Below are 18563 nucleotides of genomic sequence, written 5' to 3' on the forward strand. Positions count from 1 at the left end.
TTCAATCACTTGAATAGAAAAAGATGAATGTTTGATAATTGAGATAAATTCATTGACCCTTTCTAAATTTTAGCTTTCCGTTAACAACATAAAAAATGGACCATAACTCCAAAAGAAGAATAATAATAATGGAAAAAGTAACCCATAATTGCGATTCGTTGACTCCTAGTTCCTGGCTGAAGCATCATTATTGAAGACAAAAGAGAGTAGTGTGGGCGCCACTGCACCCGATTCATGGTATCCTAACCCAAACATGACATGAGTAAGTCATTGGCCATTGTTTCTTCCCTTTGTTCTCAGTAATAACCACATATATGGTTCAAATTATGCCAACGGTCGAATTGGGCCAAGCCAAGGGAACACTAGTGAAGTGGCAAATGTGGCACAAACATGGAGATAAGGAAGGCATAAGGAATAAAACAACACACCCTCTTCCACTTTTCACACACTACGACCAGGAAATAACCCAAAAGTACAAGTACCATAATTAAAAGACACTTGAGGCACACTAATATGTAGTTATCCGAACACAAGGACCTTAGATATTTTTAATGACCATTAAGAAAAAGAGTTTTAATTATTCTGATTTTAAACCATCTATGGAAAGAAATGTTTTGTTAATACGTTTAATAACACAATAATTAATTATATTTTATAAATTTTTATTTAAAGTTATAAAATTTTACATATTAATAATGTTAAATACTCTAGTTTTTGGCAAAAATATATTAGTTTTTTATTGTATGTTTTTAACGACGTATTAAAAATACCGATAAAGATCTTGCTTTAGTGTCCGACAATATCTCTACAAATTAGTTTCGTATCAATTATGGAAAATTAATTAAAGGCTTCAATTCTGAAAAGAACAAAACACACTGAAAGGCTTATCTCTGCAAACCACAGAAATATATAATTATAGTAGTAAATATTAAATAATTGCTACTTACTAAAATTTGTTAAAAAAAAAAAAAAACTAATCCCCCTCTCATTTGCACACAGACAAGATGGATTGCTATCTTATATGCTCATAACTGCTTCAAGTACAATTACAGTGAGATAGTCATATGTGCCAGAAGACAAAGACCAAAACGTCTTCTAGAAGTTGTGTATGGTCTTCAGGTACAAGGTAGCCAATGGGTACCAACTGCAGACACTTTTTTGATAGATTGCATAGTTTTGCGACTTCTTGGAAGAAAAGCAACACTCCAACTGGCAGAAGAAATTTACACAGAGATGTGGAAAAGGAAGAATTCCAATATGCCAGCACTCAATGTCTCTCATCCTATTACAGTGTCTTTGTGGTTCGCCTTGCAATCATGGTCAGTTAAATATTCTACTTAGATTATTATAATTTTTGGTCTCAATTGCGTGTTAGATGCACTTACAATATTTTTGGTGTGTGGAGAGATTATAATCATTATATGTTCTTTAAAATGCTAAAAAAGAGGTAGTTTCCATTGAAAGATTATTACACCCTTTGTGTGCCTATGCTTAATTAAAGGTTCAATTTGTTCGACTAAGCTATTGTTTTGCTATATGCAGGCCATGCTAGCCATCTTGATTGGTCTACTCACTTTCTTGACATGGCATTTCACAAAGATTTATACCACAAAATCTCTTAACAGCTTGGCTTATGACCTGCGTTATGAACTTCTACAACGCCCCATCTTGAGGATGTGGAACGTTTTGAACTCTACTTCTGAAATTACAACAGCTCAGGTTAAGCTGTCTCAGTATGTCATCAGAAGCCACACCAACCTCGCCACTCTTGCAGACCAAGTTGAGGTTGACCTTAATTTACTCATTGTACTTTTTTTTATACTAAGATTGTGTTATGTTGTTCTAGTGTTTGATACAATTTTTAGTCGCACTAAGCAGTTTTCTTATTGTTTTGTTCCACCTCTTACCAGATGTATGACGCAATGAGGGCTGTAACATGGGCACTGTTTGCTAGTAGAAAAGCTCTCAATTCAATAACTGTGAAATACAAGAATGGATTTGTCCAAGCATTCCATAGAGACCTGAAGGATAATAACACCTTTTATATTTACTCTGATCTTGCAAACTACTCCATTGTTGCCGATGGCTATAACGAGATCAATTCACTTTCAATGCATGAAGCTTGGAATGACAAAGACATTCATGATAACAAGTCTGCAATTTGGTACCGCGAACCACTTGACCCTGTCAGTGGTGAGAAGATTGGAAAAGCAATGCCAATTGCACCAGAAGACTCAATCAATATAGCTGGCCTCTCCCAAGTACCTGATGGTGTAGCTTCATGGCATGTTGCTGTGAGCAAGTTTACAGATTCACCATTGCTTTCTGCAGCATTGCCAGTGTGGGACTCTTATAATAAAAGCATTGTGGCTGTTGTGGGTGTCACTACTGCACTTTATAGTGTGGGGCAGCTCATGAAAGAACTAGTTGAATTGCACAGTGGTCATATGTATTTGACTTCCCAAGAGGGTTACTTACTTGCAACTTCCACAAATGCACCTCTATTGTCAAATTCAACAAAGCCACCTAAGCTTAAGATGGCTGTTGACTGTGAAAATGATGTAATAAGAGAGGGAGCTCAGTGGCTACAGAAAACCTATGGGAAAAATTTCCCTCCAAGCCACGAGGTTCATGTAGAAAACGCCAGGCTAGGCCACCAAGAATATTACATTGATTCATTCTTCCTAAACATGAAGAGACTTCCTCTGGTCATTTCAAGACACTGCATCTGTTCATTACATTTGATTTTATGTGTTACAATGCGTTTAGAATCTTACAACGATCTATCAAGGATCATGTAGTAGAATATTTTTTAATGGTCACTCCTTTTTTCTTCTTTGATGATTTCTGACTAAAAGTAAATTCTTGGAAATTTTTCTCCTGCTATTAATCTAGTACTGTTTTTACTGACCAACTGCTCTTATAATTTTTATCCTTCTGATTGTTTACCAGAAGCTTAAACTTTGTGCAGGTGGGTGTAATCATCATACCTAGAAAGCATATCATGGGGCAGGCAGATGAAAGAGCCTTCAAAACACTGGTTATTCTGATATCTGCATCATTGTGTATTATTGTCATTGGATGTGTTTGCATTTTGATATTGACAAATGGAGTATCCAAGGAAATGAAACTTAGAGCAGAATTGATTAGTCACCTGGAAGCAAGAAGGAAGGCAGAGGCGTCAAGCAACTATAAAAGTCAATTTCTTGCAAATATGAGGTTGGTTTTTCAAGTTTAGTGTGAATTTAAAGAATAATTAAGCTCAAATCATATAAAATGGAGAATGAATACCTCAGTCGTAGGTGTCTCTCTTGTTATCAAACGCATATATGTCATATGCTTTATCCAATTTATGATTCGAATTTCTAATTTAGAGAACATGGAAAATAAGTTTAACAGTTGATCCGGAGGCTGAAGGAGTCAGAGACAATTACATTAAACATCTTTTATGTATTCCCAAACCTCATTGTTGTTCGAAACAGTGCTCATAAACAACTAAACAAGACAATATAAATAATCCTGTACACAAAATCTACTCTAAGCTAAAAATACTTCTTCACTTCCTTCAAGGAGAACTAGTAACATATTTAAAATCAGGATTACCAATCTGTTTCGCTTGTCTTAGAAGATTCTGCTTTTGTGCATAACACAAATGTGATTCAATAGCTTTTTCTCGGGTGTATTACAGTCATGAATTGAGGACACCAATGGCAGCAGTGATTGGGTTACTTGACATTCTTATATCTGATGATCGTCTCACAAATGAACAATGTGCAACTGTTACTCAAATAAGAAAATGCTCAACTGCCCTACTCCGTCTACTTAACAACATCTTGGATTTGAGCAAGGTGAGCTATATAAGCTAAGCCTTTTGTCGAAGAACTTGTAATCTCACACTTACAGCAATTACTGAAATGAATACCAGTCAAAAGTTCCTTTATCACTGCCACAAAACTCCATTCATTCCAAAAGTATTTAATATTTTGTAGGTGGAATCTGGAAAACTGGTCCTAGAAGATGCAGAATTTGACTTGGGACGGGAGCTTGAAGGGCTTGTAGATATGTTTTCTGTGCAGTGCATTAACCACAATGTCGAGACTGTTTTAGATCTGTCTGGTATGAATCTTATTTTGTCTGTTTGAGTTAAATTACAATGAAAATCAGATTATTAGTAATCATCAAAACAAATTTCTGACAACTATTGTATTGCAGATGATATGCCAAAGCTAGTTCGGGGTGATTCTGCTAGGGTAGTTCAAATTTTTGCAAATTTGGTCAACAACTCAATCAAGTTTACTCTATGTAAGTCAAACCTTTTTTCATGTGAAGTTTCTCCATACGGTAGGGGGGTTAAATAGAAAAGTTATTGTAGGTAAGAGAAAGTATTATCATTATGTGAAACTTACGTTCTTCAGCAAAAAATCTCACAAAAATTCATAAATGATTCATTGAAAATGATTTCCATATTCACCATTATAAAAGTTGGTTCTAATAATAATAAACATTAAGATTAGTAGATAATTAAAGGCTTCTTGTTTTAAGGCCATGTATATCTTACTTATGATGAAAGCTATATATTTTCAATTTTAACAAAATATTTAGCCAAATTCATTTGAATTAATTCAAAATGTAAGATATCATTCTATTCAAATAAATTGAATTGATGTATACAAGTTCAAATTATTCAATGGGGAAAATATTGTCTAATCTATTGTTGCTGAGGAAAATTGTGTTCATATCAATAGTCGTTATTAGCATGTCTTTTGAGAATTTCAAGGATTCATCAAATGGTTCAATTATTATGGATCAATGACAATGAAGCACTATAACTCGGATGACTAATCTCAACTCTTTCGAATGGCTTACAGCGGGTCACATTATTCTGAGAGGATGGTGTGAAAACCCAAATTCTTGCAGTGATAATGCAAAATTTCCTCTTCAGCAAAAAAAATCACGATGTTCACAAAAGGCCAGAGTTAAGCAGCAAGAAAACCATGCAAAGAGGACCTCTACTAGAGATAACAAAATGATACTCTGGTTTGAAGTTGATGACACAGGCTGTGGTATGAATCAAGAAACTTGCCTGGACGAACTCCATTGAAAACTTTCCCTTATGTAGCAAAAGAAAAATCAGTTTCAAGACTAATTATTTGTTTCCTATGTTTTTTCCATGTTTATGGCTATCTAATTTTCATATGCATCCCGTGCATTCATAGGTATTGACCCAAGTAAATGGGAATCCGTGTTTGAAAGCTTTGAACAAGCTGATCCATCAACTACTAGACTGTAAGTCGACTTAAAGTTTTAACAAAGATATAAATTTGCCAAAAATTACTTTTTAGCTAACAAATTTAACATGACCATATATTATGAGTCACTAAGATTGTCACTGAATTTCCAATTAATTTAAACTGATATCCAACCACAGTATTAGGACCTTCTGAATGTTATGTGCTGAAAATTCAAGAAATTCTGAAACCTTTACTCATTTCAGACATGGAGGCACTGGTCTTGGTCTTTGCATCGTCAGAACCTTGGTGAGTAAGATACTTAATATGTAAAAGTTCACTAAAGTCGAGCACAATTACCATTCATAATGCATGTTTTTTATGAAAGTCAAGAGGTGTCTGCTTGTGCCAGCAGAAATATGTAATTTTATTATATCAGTTGCATATTCTAGACTTAACACAAACAAGAAAATCTTAATCTGTTTAGCAGAGTCAGGTTTCATAACGAGGTCTAAAATTCACTTGAATCTGTCCTTTGTATTCTCAACTGACACGTCTTATGAGTTGAATGTATTTTCATTTTATCGATTTATTACTCTGGAGTGGCAGGTTAATAAGATGGGTGGAGAAATCAAGGTTGTCAGAAAGGAGGGCCCAGGAACATTAATGAGATTATACCTTTGTCTCAGTGCACCCGTGCATGCCACAGAACAACATTGTCAAGTAGATTTTGCTAACAAAGGCTTAGTGGTGAGTAGAATCACCTTGGCACTCAATGACTGAAAAGATAATAAGCAGGCCTTGAAACAAGAGGTGTCAATGCAGGTACTGCTTGCACTACATGGAAACGTGGGCCGGTCAATTACATCAAAGTGGTTACAGAAAAACGGGGTGGTAACTATGGAGGCATCTGAATGGAATGGATTAACACAAATTCTGAGGGAACTCTTTCATTCAAGAAGTTCAGCTCGTAATGATGGCTTTGATGCACACTATTCAGTGCATGATGATTTAAAGTCTAAACTACTGAGCATACAGGAATTAAAAGACCCAATTTCTGTCATTGCTGTTGACATTGGACTACTTGACCTGAGCACAGATATATGGAAGGAACAACTCAACTTGCTTCACAAGTACTCTGGGAGAGCGAAATTTGTATGGATACTAAACCATGACTCCTCCAATACAATAAAGATGGAGCTTCGCAGGAAAGGACATACATTGACAGTGAGCAAACCCCTTTACAAAACAAAAATGATTCATATTTTGGAAGCTGTCATGAGGGAGAAAAATGATGAGCTACAAAAGAAAAACATGACTACTCCAAGAAGCACAATGAAAGAGGGTGATTTGCATGAGAGTCTTGAGATTGATTATACTCAATGTGATGTTGCAAGCTCAGATGGTTCTGACATATCAGAAATGAGTGGTTCTAATCTTGTTATTGCTAATGGAGAGAAGGCGGTGAAATCTCATCTATCATCACAATACCAGATTAATAACTTAGTTGAGTTAACAAATCAATATATGGAAGATAATAATCCTAGGAAGGAAGGGTTATGTCAAAGCAGCCTCAACTCTAATGATATCACTGCAGACGCCACGCTAAAATCATCCTCCCCAAAACAAGCATCTTCTGCAACCGGGTCTGAATATGGTGAAACACATAGGGCCAGTAGCTCAGGTAGAGCAACAAGCAGAAAGAAATCTCTTGAAGGTCTGAGGATATTGCTTGCCGAAGACACACCAGTAATTCAAAGGGTAGCAACCATAATGCTTGAAAAAATGGGAGCCACTGTTGTTGCTGTGGGTGATGGACAACAGGCAGTGGATGCTCTGAATGGCATGCCTAATGTTGAAGATTGTAGAAAGGAATCTCTCTTGAAGGACAGAAACACAAGATCTTCTGAAACTGAGATTCTCAGTGGCCCTCCATATGACTTAATCCTAATGGATTGTCAGGTATGAGCTAGAAGAAAATGTATATATTAATGCTAATAATGCTTTAAAGAATGTAAATATCATACTGTGTTTTGGCTTTGATGTTGGATGTTCTTATTCCTTCTGTTTTTTATAAATAAAAACAGATGCCAAAGATGGATGGCTACGAGGCAACAAAAGCAATCAGGAAATCAGAAGTGGGAACTGGCTTGCACATTCCAATTGTTGCTCTCACCGCTCATGCAATGTCATGTGATGAAGCCAAGTGCCTAGAAGTGGGCATGGATGCCTATTTAACAAAGCCAATTGACTTTAAATTGATGGAGTCTACCATTCTTTCACTCACAAGAAGGACATTCTGACTTTTGACACTGTCGTGAAGTTAATAAAGGGTTGGCTTGGACAATCTAGAAATGTATAGAAGTTTACCAAATATTAACGACACAAGAAGCGTGGCTTAACATGTGCATTCCAGAAATGTAATCCAATTTTCCTTGTACATCAAGTTACTAAACTTTTGTTGCTCTTTTATGTGAATATGTTGGGTTGGAGAGTTTTTAGGTAAGGATCCTTATAATGAGTAGGACACCACAATGCAACCCCAAAACCTTAAGTCCATGGGACCATCTCCTTATAAACTCCTAACTTACTCATATCCCATTTAATATGGGACTCAATTCACACTTGATTCCAACACTTTCCCTTAAGTGTGAACTCACTCATATCTCATTCAATGTAAGACTCAATTCACACTTGATTCCAACACTCCTCCTCAAGTGTAAACCTATCTATTCATATCGGCTCCCTCCACAGGAGAAGTTTTCTCTATCATGAGTATCTATGGTCTACACCACGTGAGTTGTCGTCCACTTAACGACACTTTTTGGACTTCTCACTCTCTACCATGGATCATCTATATCGGCTCCCTTCACAGGAGAAGTTTTCTCCATCATGAATATCCATGGTCTACACCACGTGAGCTGTCATCTACTTAGCGACACTTTTTGGGCTCCTCACCCTCTACACATGGATCATCTAGTGTCACCGCTTCCTTTACAGTGCACTTCTCACATTGACCATGATTCCATATTGTTAGCTTTGATACCACCGTTTGGTTGAAGAGTTTTTAGGTAAGGAGCCTTACAATGAGTAAGACACCACAATGCAACCCCAAAACTTCAGGACTATGGGTACATGGGTCATCTCCTTATAATTTACTCATATCTCATTTCATGTGGGACTCAATTTACACTTGATTTCAACAAAATATGACTGCATTTTGTACAAAAAAGAACTTTTGTTGAAGTTACCTAATTTATTTATTGTTATCAATTGTCAAGGTGACTCTTGTGAAGATTTTTTTGTTTCTTCTTTTTGGGTGGTAAGACTCTTGTGAGGAGTAGATAGTGAATTGGAGGCTTTTGTGTCTGGGTTTTCACATTGAGAATTCTTTGCGGATGAAAGATGTCAAGGGGCTTCTTAACATATCTTCTTATATCTATATATAAACCAACATGCAAAGAAAGTATTTTAAATTGTTGATTCATTGTCAGAGCTTGGAACCAATAGTTCATTATTTAATGAATTTTTTTTTTGTTCTAATACTCTATTGAGCGTTATCGATATTTATCGAATCTATTCTTATTTAAAGAAACTCTATTGAATCAAATGATAAAGACATTGTTATGAAAGAAATGATTTTTAACAAATCATTAGTTTAACTAAATAAAAAAAAAATTAAATAGACTTTTTTTTTTTCCTTTGTTTCAGGTTGATAGATCTTTTCAATTGAAAGATCTCCTATATCGATAAGACCTGGTTTGGAAATAGTATTGTCAAACCAAGGTGCTATACGCGCCGTGACATAACAAAAATAAACTCCAACAAAAAATAGTTTTTAAAAATGTATTAATTAGGTAATAAACCCTTCGTTGGGTCCAATTTTTGGACCACCTAATAGTAACGCGTTCGGGGCAGTTTCTCAAGTGCTGGCTACAGTTTTCTGCTGAGATGTCTTCCATAACCATGCTTGCTTGTCCTACCTTCATAACTTCACGATCAAAGCCATGCCAAAAATGAGTGCCTTTACTGTTGTGATTTGTTCGAAGTATTACCGATGTTTCTATTATTTGAGCAATTCAATGTTATTTAATTGGGATATGAAAATTAATAAAGAGGAGTTATGGTGGATTGGTGGTCCAATTTTTTATATTAATTTTCCTTTTTGATTGACCTCCTATGACTTTGTTATTTTAAAATAGTCTTGTATATGAAAAAAATTAATGAAGAGTTAAACTAACATAATTTTGTGCTCAGTAGGAACAATCTCTTCATCATAGTGTCCTCTTCACAAACTAACATATGTTTTAGCTAATTTAACTTTATTTTTATTCCTAGCTCATCTAAATATCCTTTTCCTATGGAATGATAACATTTATTGATCGAAACTGAAAGTGTTGCAAGTAGCATTATCGGGTCTATTCTGACTACATTATTAATTAAGCACAAGATAAACGGATTCTGTTACTGTAATTGAACTTTCATGGTAGAAAATAATTCATAAGCTGGTCCAATATATTATTGATATTCCCTTCTCAACATTAGGTTCACTGGAGTGTAAGTTGTTCACTTAAAAAAGGAAAGTATTTTCAAACAAACTTATCAATGTTCTTTTTCATAATCTCTGAGACAAGAATATTGTAAGCTCTCTGTCGGGTGATAACTGTCCCAAAACACATATTTAGAGACATCTTTACAGACTTTTAAGGAGAGAGGATTACATATAAGACCAAATTTCACATTTGCAATGCCACAACATGCACTATCCTCCGCTTCAAATCCTATTCCACAAGCAATGAGTCAGTTTGTGAATTATAATGTAGAAATTTGACTATTAGTCTTTTTCCTCCTTTAGAATAATATTTTCATGATAATAAAAATATTATAACATACCAAAGGCTTCATGCATTAGATTTAGTTGTGCTGAAACAACTTAAAAGTTTTTAGTGCTAATTATAGATGGAAAAATTTACCAAACCAATTGTGGTGTTGGATAAGTTCATTCAATTCTTCATAGGTTTCAGTAGATAAGCCTAGCATCTGTAAGACTTGTGTTGAGAGCCATAATCTTGGATTTAAGCTTGGAGTTGTAGAGCATGGCAGCCTAGTTTACTGATTCTACACAGTTCCTTTCTATTCGTCCTTTTCTGTTCTTTGCACTGGCACACAACCTACCTGTGATGAGCCAATTATTACAATCCTTCTTGCTCCCAATGGATAAAGTTCTTTCATTAAATTCATGGAATTTCCGTAAAAAAAATGTCAATTATTCTAATAAAAGTAATGTTAATGTTAACATCTTAGCCAATGGAAAAACCATTATAAAAGATTATTTTATCACAGTTATGTATTATAAGGTTAAGATGATTTAACCAACATCCTATTGTATTTGTTGTATTCATTTTAATTTTCATTTTAAAAGAACATTTTGCTAACAAAGTATAGAATTAAACTATACAATGGATTATAACTTAATGATAAAAATAAAATGCAATAGCAGAACGTGGAACATATAACAATGTTGAAAAGGGCATGGCATTAATATATGTTTCTTTGTATAATTCAACTATTATTATCAACTTTACCCTGTTCACATTAAAAGCATACCTGCACAAAATTGAAAGATATATTGACTAGCATACTTGTATACTTGCAATTTCATATTCATGCTGTCGGAATAGTGTCATAAAATATGTTAATGGAATGTCATAGTTTCCTATGCACAATAAACATTTTTTTTTTGCTAGAATGAGACATGTCCTTTCTTCTCTCACAATTGTTTTTAATTTCTTTATATACTCTTTGAACACGTGTAGTTGATCTTCTATTGACAATGTCAACTAATACAATAGAAATGAAAAGAACTATTGTAAAATATATGTAACACAAAGTTGGAAATAAAATTATAATTTTTGACATAGAAAAGAGACTGTGATAGCACAAGATGATAATTAATGTTATTTTAACTTGATAGCAAGGTCTTCTTTATACTAAGTATTTCAACTGAAATCATGAGAATTTTTAAGATCAATTAACTATAAAAATAATTTTGTACTAACAACTTCTATCGAATCATTAACAAGTGTTAATAATAAGTTTTAGTTAGCACTTAGAAGTACCAAAATAGTCTAAAGGGATCTTGTCATTACAAAACCTTCATTTGAATTTTCTCCAATGAAATCTCTCTCATATGGTTTGAAGAAGAAGATACAAGTGAAGAAATATAAAGATAAAATACTTTATTATATGATTTTAATTTTATACTTCTACTTTGACTTTCAGCAATATTAGTTTATAAAGGAAATAGTCATATTTAACTTGTTTTCTGGCTAAAACTTCAGTTGTTGCTATAAAACTCAATAGTACTAACTGAAATTAATATAGTAATACAAAATGAATGTGTTCTATGACCTATCTTCTTATGAGTTTATTTGCTAGCTAAAAGGACTTAGATAATAGTAATTTAAGATAATAATAATTGCAACTATTTTTATTAACCCAAAAGTCAAAACCAAATATCTAGTATTAAATCTAATAAAAAATATTTCTAATCAATACTATACCCCAAACTAAGGATAACATAATTAATAAATAAATAAATAAAGGCAAAAAGAAGTGTCAGCTTATGGGATTTAGGATTGGGGCTTGGCAGTTATGTAGAGGTGTCAATTTGGCCTCAAGTCTCCTCACACAACCCACTTTACAACCTCAATTTTTTTAAGCTCCATGCATAGTAGACTTACTCTGACCCTAAGTCCTAATATATAAACAAAATCTAACTTACGGTTAGGGTCAAAAGTGGGTTAGCCCACACTTTTTAAAAAGTAATTAATAAATATTATACTATTTTTTTAAATAAAAAGTACATGTATTATTTATCATTTTTATTAATATTTTATTTAAAATTATAAACAATATATTTTAAAAATAAAAAATTCTATCAATCTAAAATCAACCAAAATTTAAAATTACAAATATTCATTTTATTTTTTTTTGTTAAGTTTACAAGTTACTTTTCTACATCAATGAATATTATAATATTAAGTATTATTTGTCTATAATTTTTATGATGAGAATATTTTATTTATTTTTTAACACATTAAATTTTATTTAAATAAATTATTTCAAACATTTTCATAATATATGACTTAACAAATTTAGTTATCGTTATTTTTTTTATTGTCAATTTTGTGTTTCTATCGTGACTTTAAAAATATTCATTGAACACTTAATCTTCTTAAAATAATTTTATAAAAATAAATAAATAAATATTTTTTAATAAAAGACACATGTATTTGTTTATTATTTTTATTAAATTATTTTATTTAAAGTTATATTTTAAATATAAAAATGTATTTTAAAAATATTTTTTTATCAATTCTATCTAATCAAATTATTTCACTTTAAAAATAAATTATATTAAATTAAGATAAGTCAAATTTTAAAATTTGACATTCATTAATTTTTGCTAAATTCATAAATGCCTTTTCTCCATTCATGAATTTAGTAATATTAAGTATCGCATGTCTATGATTTTTACAATGACAATATTATATTTATATTTTTTTAAAAATTAAATTTTATTTAAATAAATCATTTCAAATATTTTGATAATTTGATAACAAATGAATTAATAAATTTAACTAATATTATTTTGTGATTAATTTTGTATCTCTTTGTGACTTTAAAAATATTTATTAAACATGTAATGTTCTTAAGATAATTTTATAAAAATAAATAAATAAAATATAATGGTATAAAAAGATTAAAACATGATAAATTTTATGATTAATTCTCAAATAAAATTATAAAATAACATGTTAAGAAATTTTATAATTAATAATTTTTTTAAAATTAGTTAGTCCATGAATTAACTATAGTCCACTTAATCCTATATAGGCTTTTGGACTCTATGAGCTTTTTCATATTGTGAGCATTTTGGTTCAATTGGCCTTTTGGTCCTAGCCCACATGGGTTAGGACTAGCTCATTTGATACCTCTACAGTTATAGTTGCGGAGTGATGATAATGGCTGAGAATGACATCAATTGGAAACAGAATGGATTGTTATATTTAAAAATGGGTATATACGATTATCTTGAGAGAGCTCGTATAGGGTTAACCTAAATGTTAGTGTGTATACAATGTGATTAACGTGTATGTGATTAAGTAAAAACATAAAATATAATGGTATTGTATGTGAACACGTAATTATGTAAAGAACATATAATATGCAGAGATTGTGCAGTGTTTAGACATGAAAAACATGGTGAGACAGGAAAAAAAAAAACTAATCATAGCAAACATTCAAACAACCTGCCACAAAATGAGACTGAACATGTTCATGCTAATTATGTTAAATTGTAAAGTTCTTTTTTCTCTTTCTTACATTGATGTTTCGTAAGAATAAAATTAGTTAAAGTAACATAAAAAATTAAAGACTAGTGTCAAAACAAGTTATAATAAAAATGTATAGTAAAATTAGCAAAAAAAAATGTACAGTAAAGAATACAAGAATACAAACTTAATAAATTTTATTCTATTAAAAAGATAAAATATCGTTTCTTTCAATGTTATCTTCATAAAATACCTACCTTAAAGTTTCTCACAAGTCATTGAGCGTCATAATACAACCATATACCAAGAGAATAGAAGAACAATATTGTCAATCTTCTTGCAAAAAAAAAAAAAAGCTTTGACTTTTTCCAACTTTATTTTTAAATGAAGTCAATCCAAACACAATTTTAAAAATAAATAAATAAACTTATTTATAATGAAAACATAACATAAAAAATTGTTTTGAGTGGAGAATTTTAAAAAAAGAAGAAGGGCTTAAACTTTTATATTTCTTCACCTGTGTCCTTTTCTTCCTCTATTTTATCCATTAAATATATACCTATGTCAGAACCTAAAACTATGAAATATATGTTTTCTACTATTATAAGGTTTGGTAATTCAATTTTTTTGGATATTAGGAACACTGCTTATATCTTATATTGTAATGTATATGACAACAAATTTCAAACTATATGAAAGAGATTTCATTGGATTTGACGGGAAAGTTTCGCAATAGCAAGATCATTTAAGACTATTTTGACACTTCTAAATACTAACTAAAATTTATTATTAACACTTTAGAAGATTCAATAGGAGTTGTTAGTATAAAAACATTCTCATAATAGATTTTACCACTCTATCTTGATGCAAACTTGAAGATTGATAACCTCTTAATAGACATGTGTTTTGCCTTGATCGGTTCAAGATATGATCTATTCTAATTAAAATAGTACTAATCATTACCTTGTGTTACTATAGCTTCTTTTTTGTGTCAAAAATTATAATTTTATTTTCAATTTTATCGTACATATATTTTATAACAGTTCTTTTCATTTTTGTTATATCAGTTGACATTATTAATAAAGGATTAATTACATATATTCAAAGAGTACATACAAAAAAAATTAAAGATAGTTGTGGTAAAAGAAAGAGCATGTCTCGTTTTAGTGAAAAAAACATGTTTTATTATCAACAAGAGAAGTAATAACATTTAAGAAACATATTTTCTAACATCATTACGCATGGTAGCATGAATATGATATTATAGGGTATACAAATATGCTTAGAAAGATAACCATATTTATTTATTTTTACTTTTAAATATTTATAATTATTATTAAATATTTTCCTGTTCATTTTATATTTTACTTGTTTTTTTTTAATATCATAAAACATAGGTCTAATTTGGATAAATTTTTAAAAAATTATAGAAAAATAAATTAATATAAAAATGAATAAACATAAGTTATTTGTAATTTATGAGAGAAATTTTATCATTTTTTATATTAATATTTTTTTTTATCATAAAGACCTCTATTTATAAGTTTATCCGTTCAAAGTTCATTATAAAGCACAACGTAACCCAAGATCGTTACCACCACAGTCAAACCTTCTAATGGTACTATATAATTCATAAACGATAAAATTTTAGTGGCTTTAATAGAAAAATAACATTAATTAAAAACATATAATTTAAGATATCAGGAACAAGCTTTGTTCATTCATAAACTATAGTCCAATATATTTATGATAATCCCGACTGAGATTAGGTTTGATGGAGTAAAAACTAAAGTATTTTCAATTAAACTTATGCATGTTGTTTTCCATAGTCTTCGAGATAACTATGTTGTAAGTTTTCTCTGAGGGGTGATAACCGTCCCAAAACACATATTTAGAAGCATCAGGACATACTTTTAAGGTGAGAGAATTACAGAGAAGACCAGTTTCAATATTTGCAAGGCCACAACATGAACTACCCTCCACGTCAAAACCTGATCCACAAATAATGAGTCAGTTAGTGAACCATAATATTCATAGCAATATATTTTTCTAATAATAAAAATATTAGGATCTAAAATAGGTACCATGAAATTCAGCTAAGACATGCAACTTACCAAACTGATTGTGGTTTCGGATAATATTATCCATTATGCTATAGATTTCAAGGTTCACAAGCTTAGCTTCTGGAAGGCTTTTTTTGAGATCCATAATTGAAGAAGAAAGCTTGGAGTTGTACATCATGGCAGCGTCGTTTACTAAATCTGCACAATTTCTTTGTGAGCCTCCTAGTAGTGTTCTATGTATTGGCACACATCCCAGTGGTGTTAAACTGAGCATGCCAATCCTTCTTGCTCCCAGTTGATAAAGTTCCTGCAATTAATTTCATGAATTTTCCATCAACATGTGAAATTTCTAATAAAAGGAAGTTTGTGGTTATCATCTATAAACGATAGATAACTTTTAGGATGACTTAAACCTATTCTTCTTTAAGAGATTATCAGAAAAGGATATGTATCATAGTTATACCAATTTTCATTTTTCTATTAAAGGACATTTTTCCTACAAAATTAAAAGCTGAACTTTTCAACAGGTTATCATCGACTGACATCAAGGCCATTTATTTTAAAATTGAATAGAATTAATTTTGATCGAATGGAATTTGAGTTTGTGCAAAAGTTTATGTTAGTTTAGTGTATTCATAAAATAATAATAAAAAAAAAACTTGTACATTCAAAGCAGACAATTTTTTAGTGTACTTTATAATTTTTGAAATATATTTTGTACTAGAATTAAAAAATAATTTATATCTAAATTTTATAAAAATTATTATTTAATTTTTCTATGATACCCTTAATTTACAATATCTCTTTCATTATCATCTTCTACAAAAATACACATTAATTATTACAGATATATTATAAAAAATATAATTATTCATTGATTTTAGAAAGTGATGAAAAATAAACAAAATTGAATTATTGAAGTGCAAAAAAATGGAGGTAGTAAAATATAAGAGGGATGAAAATAAGAAAAATGAAGACTGAGGTTAAAAAAATCAATAATTTGGATATCAAGATGTATTGATATGGAGACGTTCAATGGGACATGCATTAACACGTGGTCCTTTCTTGAATCCATGCATTGATCATAGTTTTAGCATTTTCCCATAAAAAGAACATACCTGTATAAAATCTGAAGACACTTTGACGAGGTTGCTTGTATATTCTTGGATATCAATATTCCTCCGAAATGGTGTCAAAAAATAGGTCACTGCAACGTCATTGCTTCCTGTGCTTATCATATATAAGCTTTCCCTAATAATGAAAGCCGTCTTTTCTTCTCCCACAGCTTTCTTCAGTTTTTCTATGTATTCTTTAAACATATTCAATTGATCATTAATCGACAACGCCGACTGAAAGGAAAAATTAGAAAAGGAAAGTTGCAGCGTTATCTGTGAGGCAAAGTTGGAAATAGCATAAAAAAATTAAAGACCAAAAAGAGATTATGGTTGTAAAGTATAGTGATAAATACCGCTAATCTAACTGTAAGAGGATCACATCCTGAACCAGCAGAAGCAAAACTCACTCCAGTTAAGAGGTCTTCGGTCTTTAAATTTGGATCACGATAGGGTGGCAAAGCATCCTTTAATTTAAATATTTCAGCTGAAATTATGAGAATTCTCAAGCTCAGTCAACTATTACAATATTTTTCTTAAACATGACTTATTTAATTATTTACTAAATAATTTTTTAATAATAACTTGTATTATAAATTTAGTAATTAAATTTATTAGAATCAACTAAAATAATTTATTTCATTAAGTTATATCAAGAACCTTAAGAAAATAAGTTATTAGTTTATGATAATTATAAATTATTTTATATAAGCTGTTGGTCTAAATGTTATTGAATCAGCAAGTATTAATATGTTAACAAGCATTAGTTAGCACTGGAATTACCGTAAAAATCCGAAGGAATCTTGCCATTGGAGAACCTTCCTGTGGCTTTCCCTCCAAAGAAATCCCTTCCATATGGTGGGAAATTAGCCTTCAATAATGTTGGAATATAATTGTTGTTTCCAGTATCCATGATTGAATCACCAAACACAATAACAGCAGGAATTGTGAAGTTTATTTTATTAGATTGTGACATGGCTGTTGCATCAATTGGATAAAACAGAACAAGGAGAGGACAGATATAAAGAAAATTAAGGGTAAAAAGTTTCATCATGTGAGTTGATTTTCACACTTCTGTTTTGTTTCAGTGTCTAGGAATATAAACTTATAAAGGGGATATGGTCATGTTTAGCTTTGTTGATTGTTATAAACCATTTACTTGTTGGTGTTAGTTACGCAAGCTTACCTAGTGATAAGGGTGATAATTGAAATATATAGTAACACAAGAGTGTGGGGATCCATTTGCAATAAATCTTTGACATTTAACTTTAATATCATTGAGTAGTTCTTTCTTTCTTCTAACTTGATAATTAAAATGCACCTCAAAGTCCACAAATTTGTTTCTCTGGAAATATAATAATGGACGACGATGATATATTGCTCACTTCATATATACAAGATGCATTAACGTGTTCAGTCTCATTTTGTGGTAAGTTGTTTGCTACCATTTGTACAATGCTGATTTGTAGCATTATTACCTTACAAAAATGACTTTAATAACATTCAAGTCAATAAATAATAGCTCTACCGTATAAGAGTGTAAAAGATCATCTTTGTTTTTTTTTGCAATAACGTGTTGTGTGTTTATTATGCACTTCCCTTTTTAATTGCTATTAATTAATTTTAAAAAAACTCAAAAAAATATAATAAAAATAATTAAGTCTAATTAATTAAAAAACATAAATATAATAAAACTTGTTCACTTCTGAAAGTTAATATAAAAAAGTGGAAGAATATTAAAATAAATAAATATTTTTTATTTGTTACACCAAAAGAAAATGAGTTTTAAAACGTACAAATTTGTAGAAAATTATAAGACCCATG

The 18563-nt window shown here is 31.0% G+C and overlaps 2 protein-coding genes across 4 annotated transcripts; one reads left to right on the plus strand and one right to left on the minus strand.

The window, feature by feature from the left end:
- The first annotated feature begins 1008 nt into the window (after positions 1 to 1008).
- LOC113857607 (histidine kinase 1-like) lies at positions 1009 to 8649 on the plus strand. Of its 3 annotated transcripts, XM_027489680.1 has the most exons (14): positions 1009 to 1319; positions 1543 to 1785; positions 1911 to 2708; positions 2972 to 3219; positions 3689 to 3848; positions 3990 to 4116; positions 4213 to 4302; positions 4869 to 5063; positions 5217 to 5286; positions 5495 to 5537; positions 5838 to 5978; positions 6054 to 6739; positions 6797 to 7190; positions 7316 to 7556. In XM_027489680.1, the coding sequence occupies exons 1-14, from the start codon at positions 1134 to 1136 to the stop codon at positions 7529 to 7531; spliced, it is 3597 nt and encodes a 1198-aa protein (XP_027345481.1). In that variant the 5' UTR covers positions 1009 to 1133; the 3' UTR covers positions 7532 to 7556. The 3 variants fall into 3 exon arrangements, with proteins under 3 accessions (XP_027345481.1, XP_027345480.1, XP_027345482.1); XM_027489679.1 differs by having other exon boundaries at positions 6054 to 7190; positions 7316 to 8649; XM_027489681.1 differs by lacking the exon at positions 1009 to 1319 and adding an exon at positions 1380 to 1447 and having other exon boundaries at positions 6054 to 7677.
- Positions 8650 to 15361: 6712 nt separating this feature from the next.
- On the minus strand, positions 15362 to 17793 carry LOC113859377 (GDSL esterase/lipase At3g14820-like). The gene is made up of 5 exons (XM_027492170.1): positions 17523 to 17793; positions 17096 to 17226; positions 16746 to 16976; positions 15679 to 15934; positions 15362 to 15555 (listed from the first exon to the last, which is right to left on the minus strand). The coding sequence occupies exons 1-5, from the start codon at positions 17791 to 17793 to the stop codon at positions 15362 to 15364; spliced, it is 1083 nt and encodes a 360-aa protein (XP_027347971.1).
- Between the last annotated feature and the right edge of the window lie 770 nt (positions 17794 to 18563).

Source organism: Abrus precatorius, unplaced genomic scaffold (genome assembly GCF_003935025.1).
Source record: "Abrus precatorius isolate BTA unplaced genomic scaffold, Abrus_2018 Scaffold2, whole genome shotgun sequence".
Lineage (NCBI taxonomy): Eukaryota > Viridiplantae > Streptophyta > Magnoliopsida > Fabales > Fabaceae > Abrus > Abrus precatorius.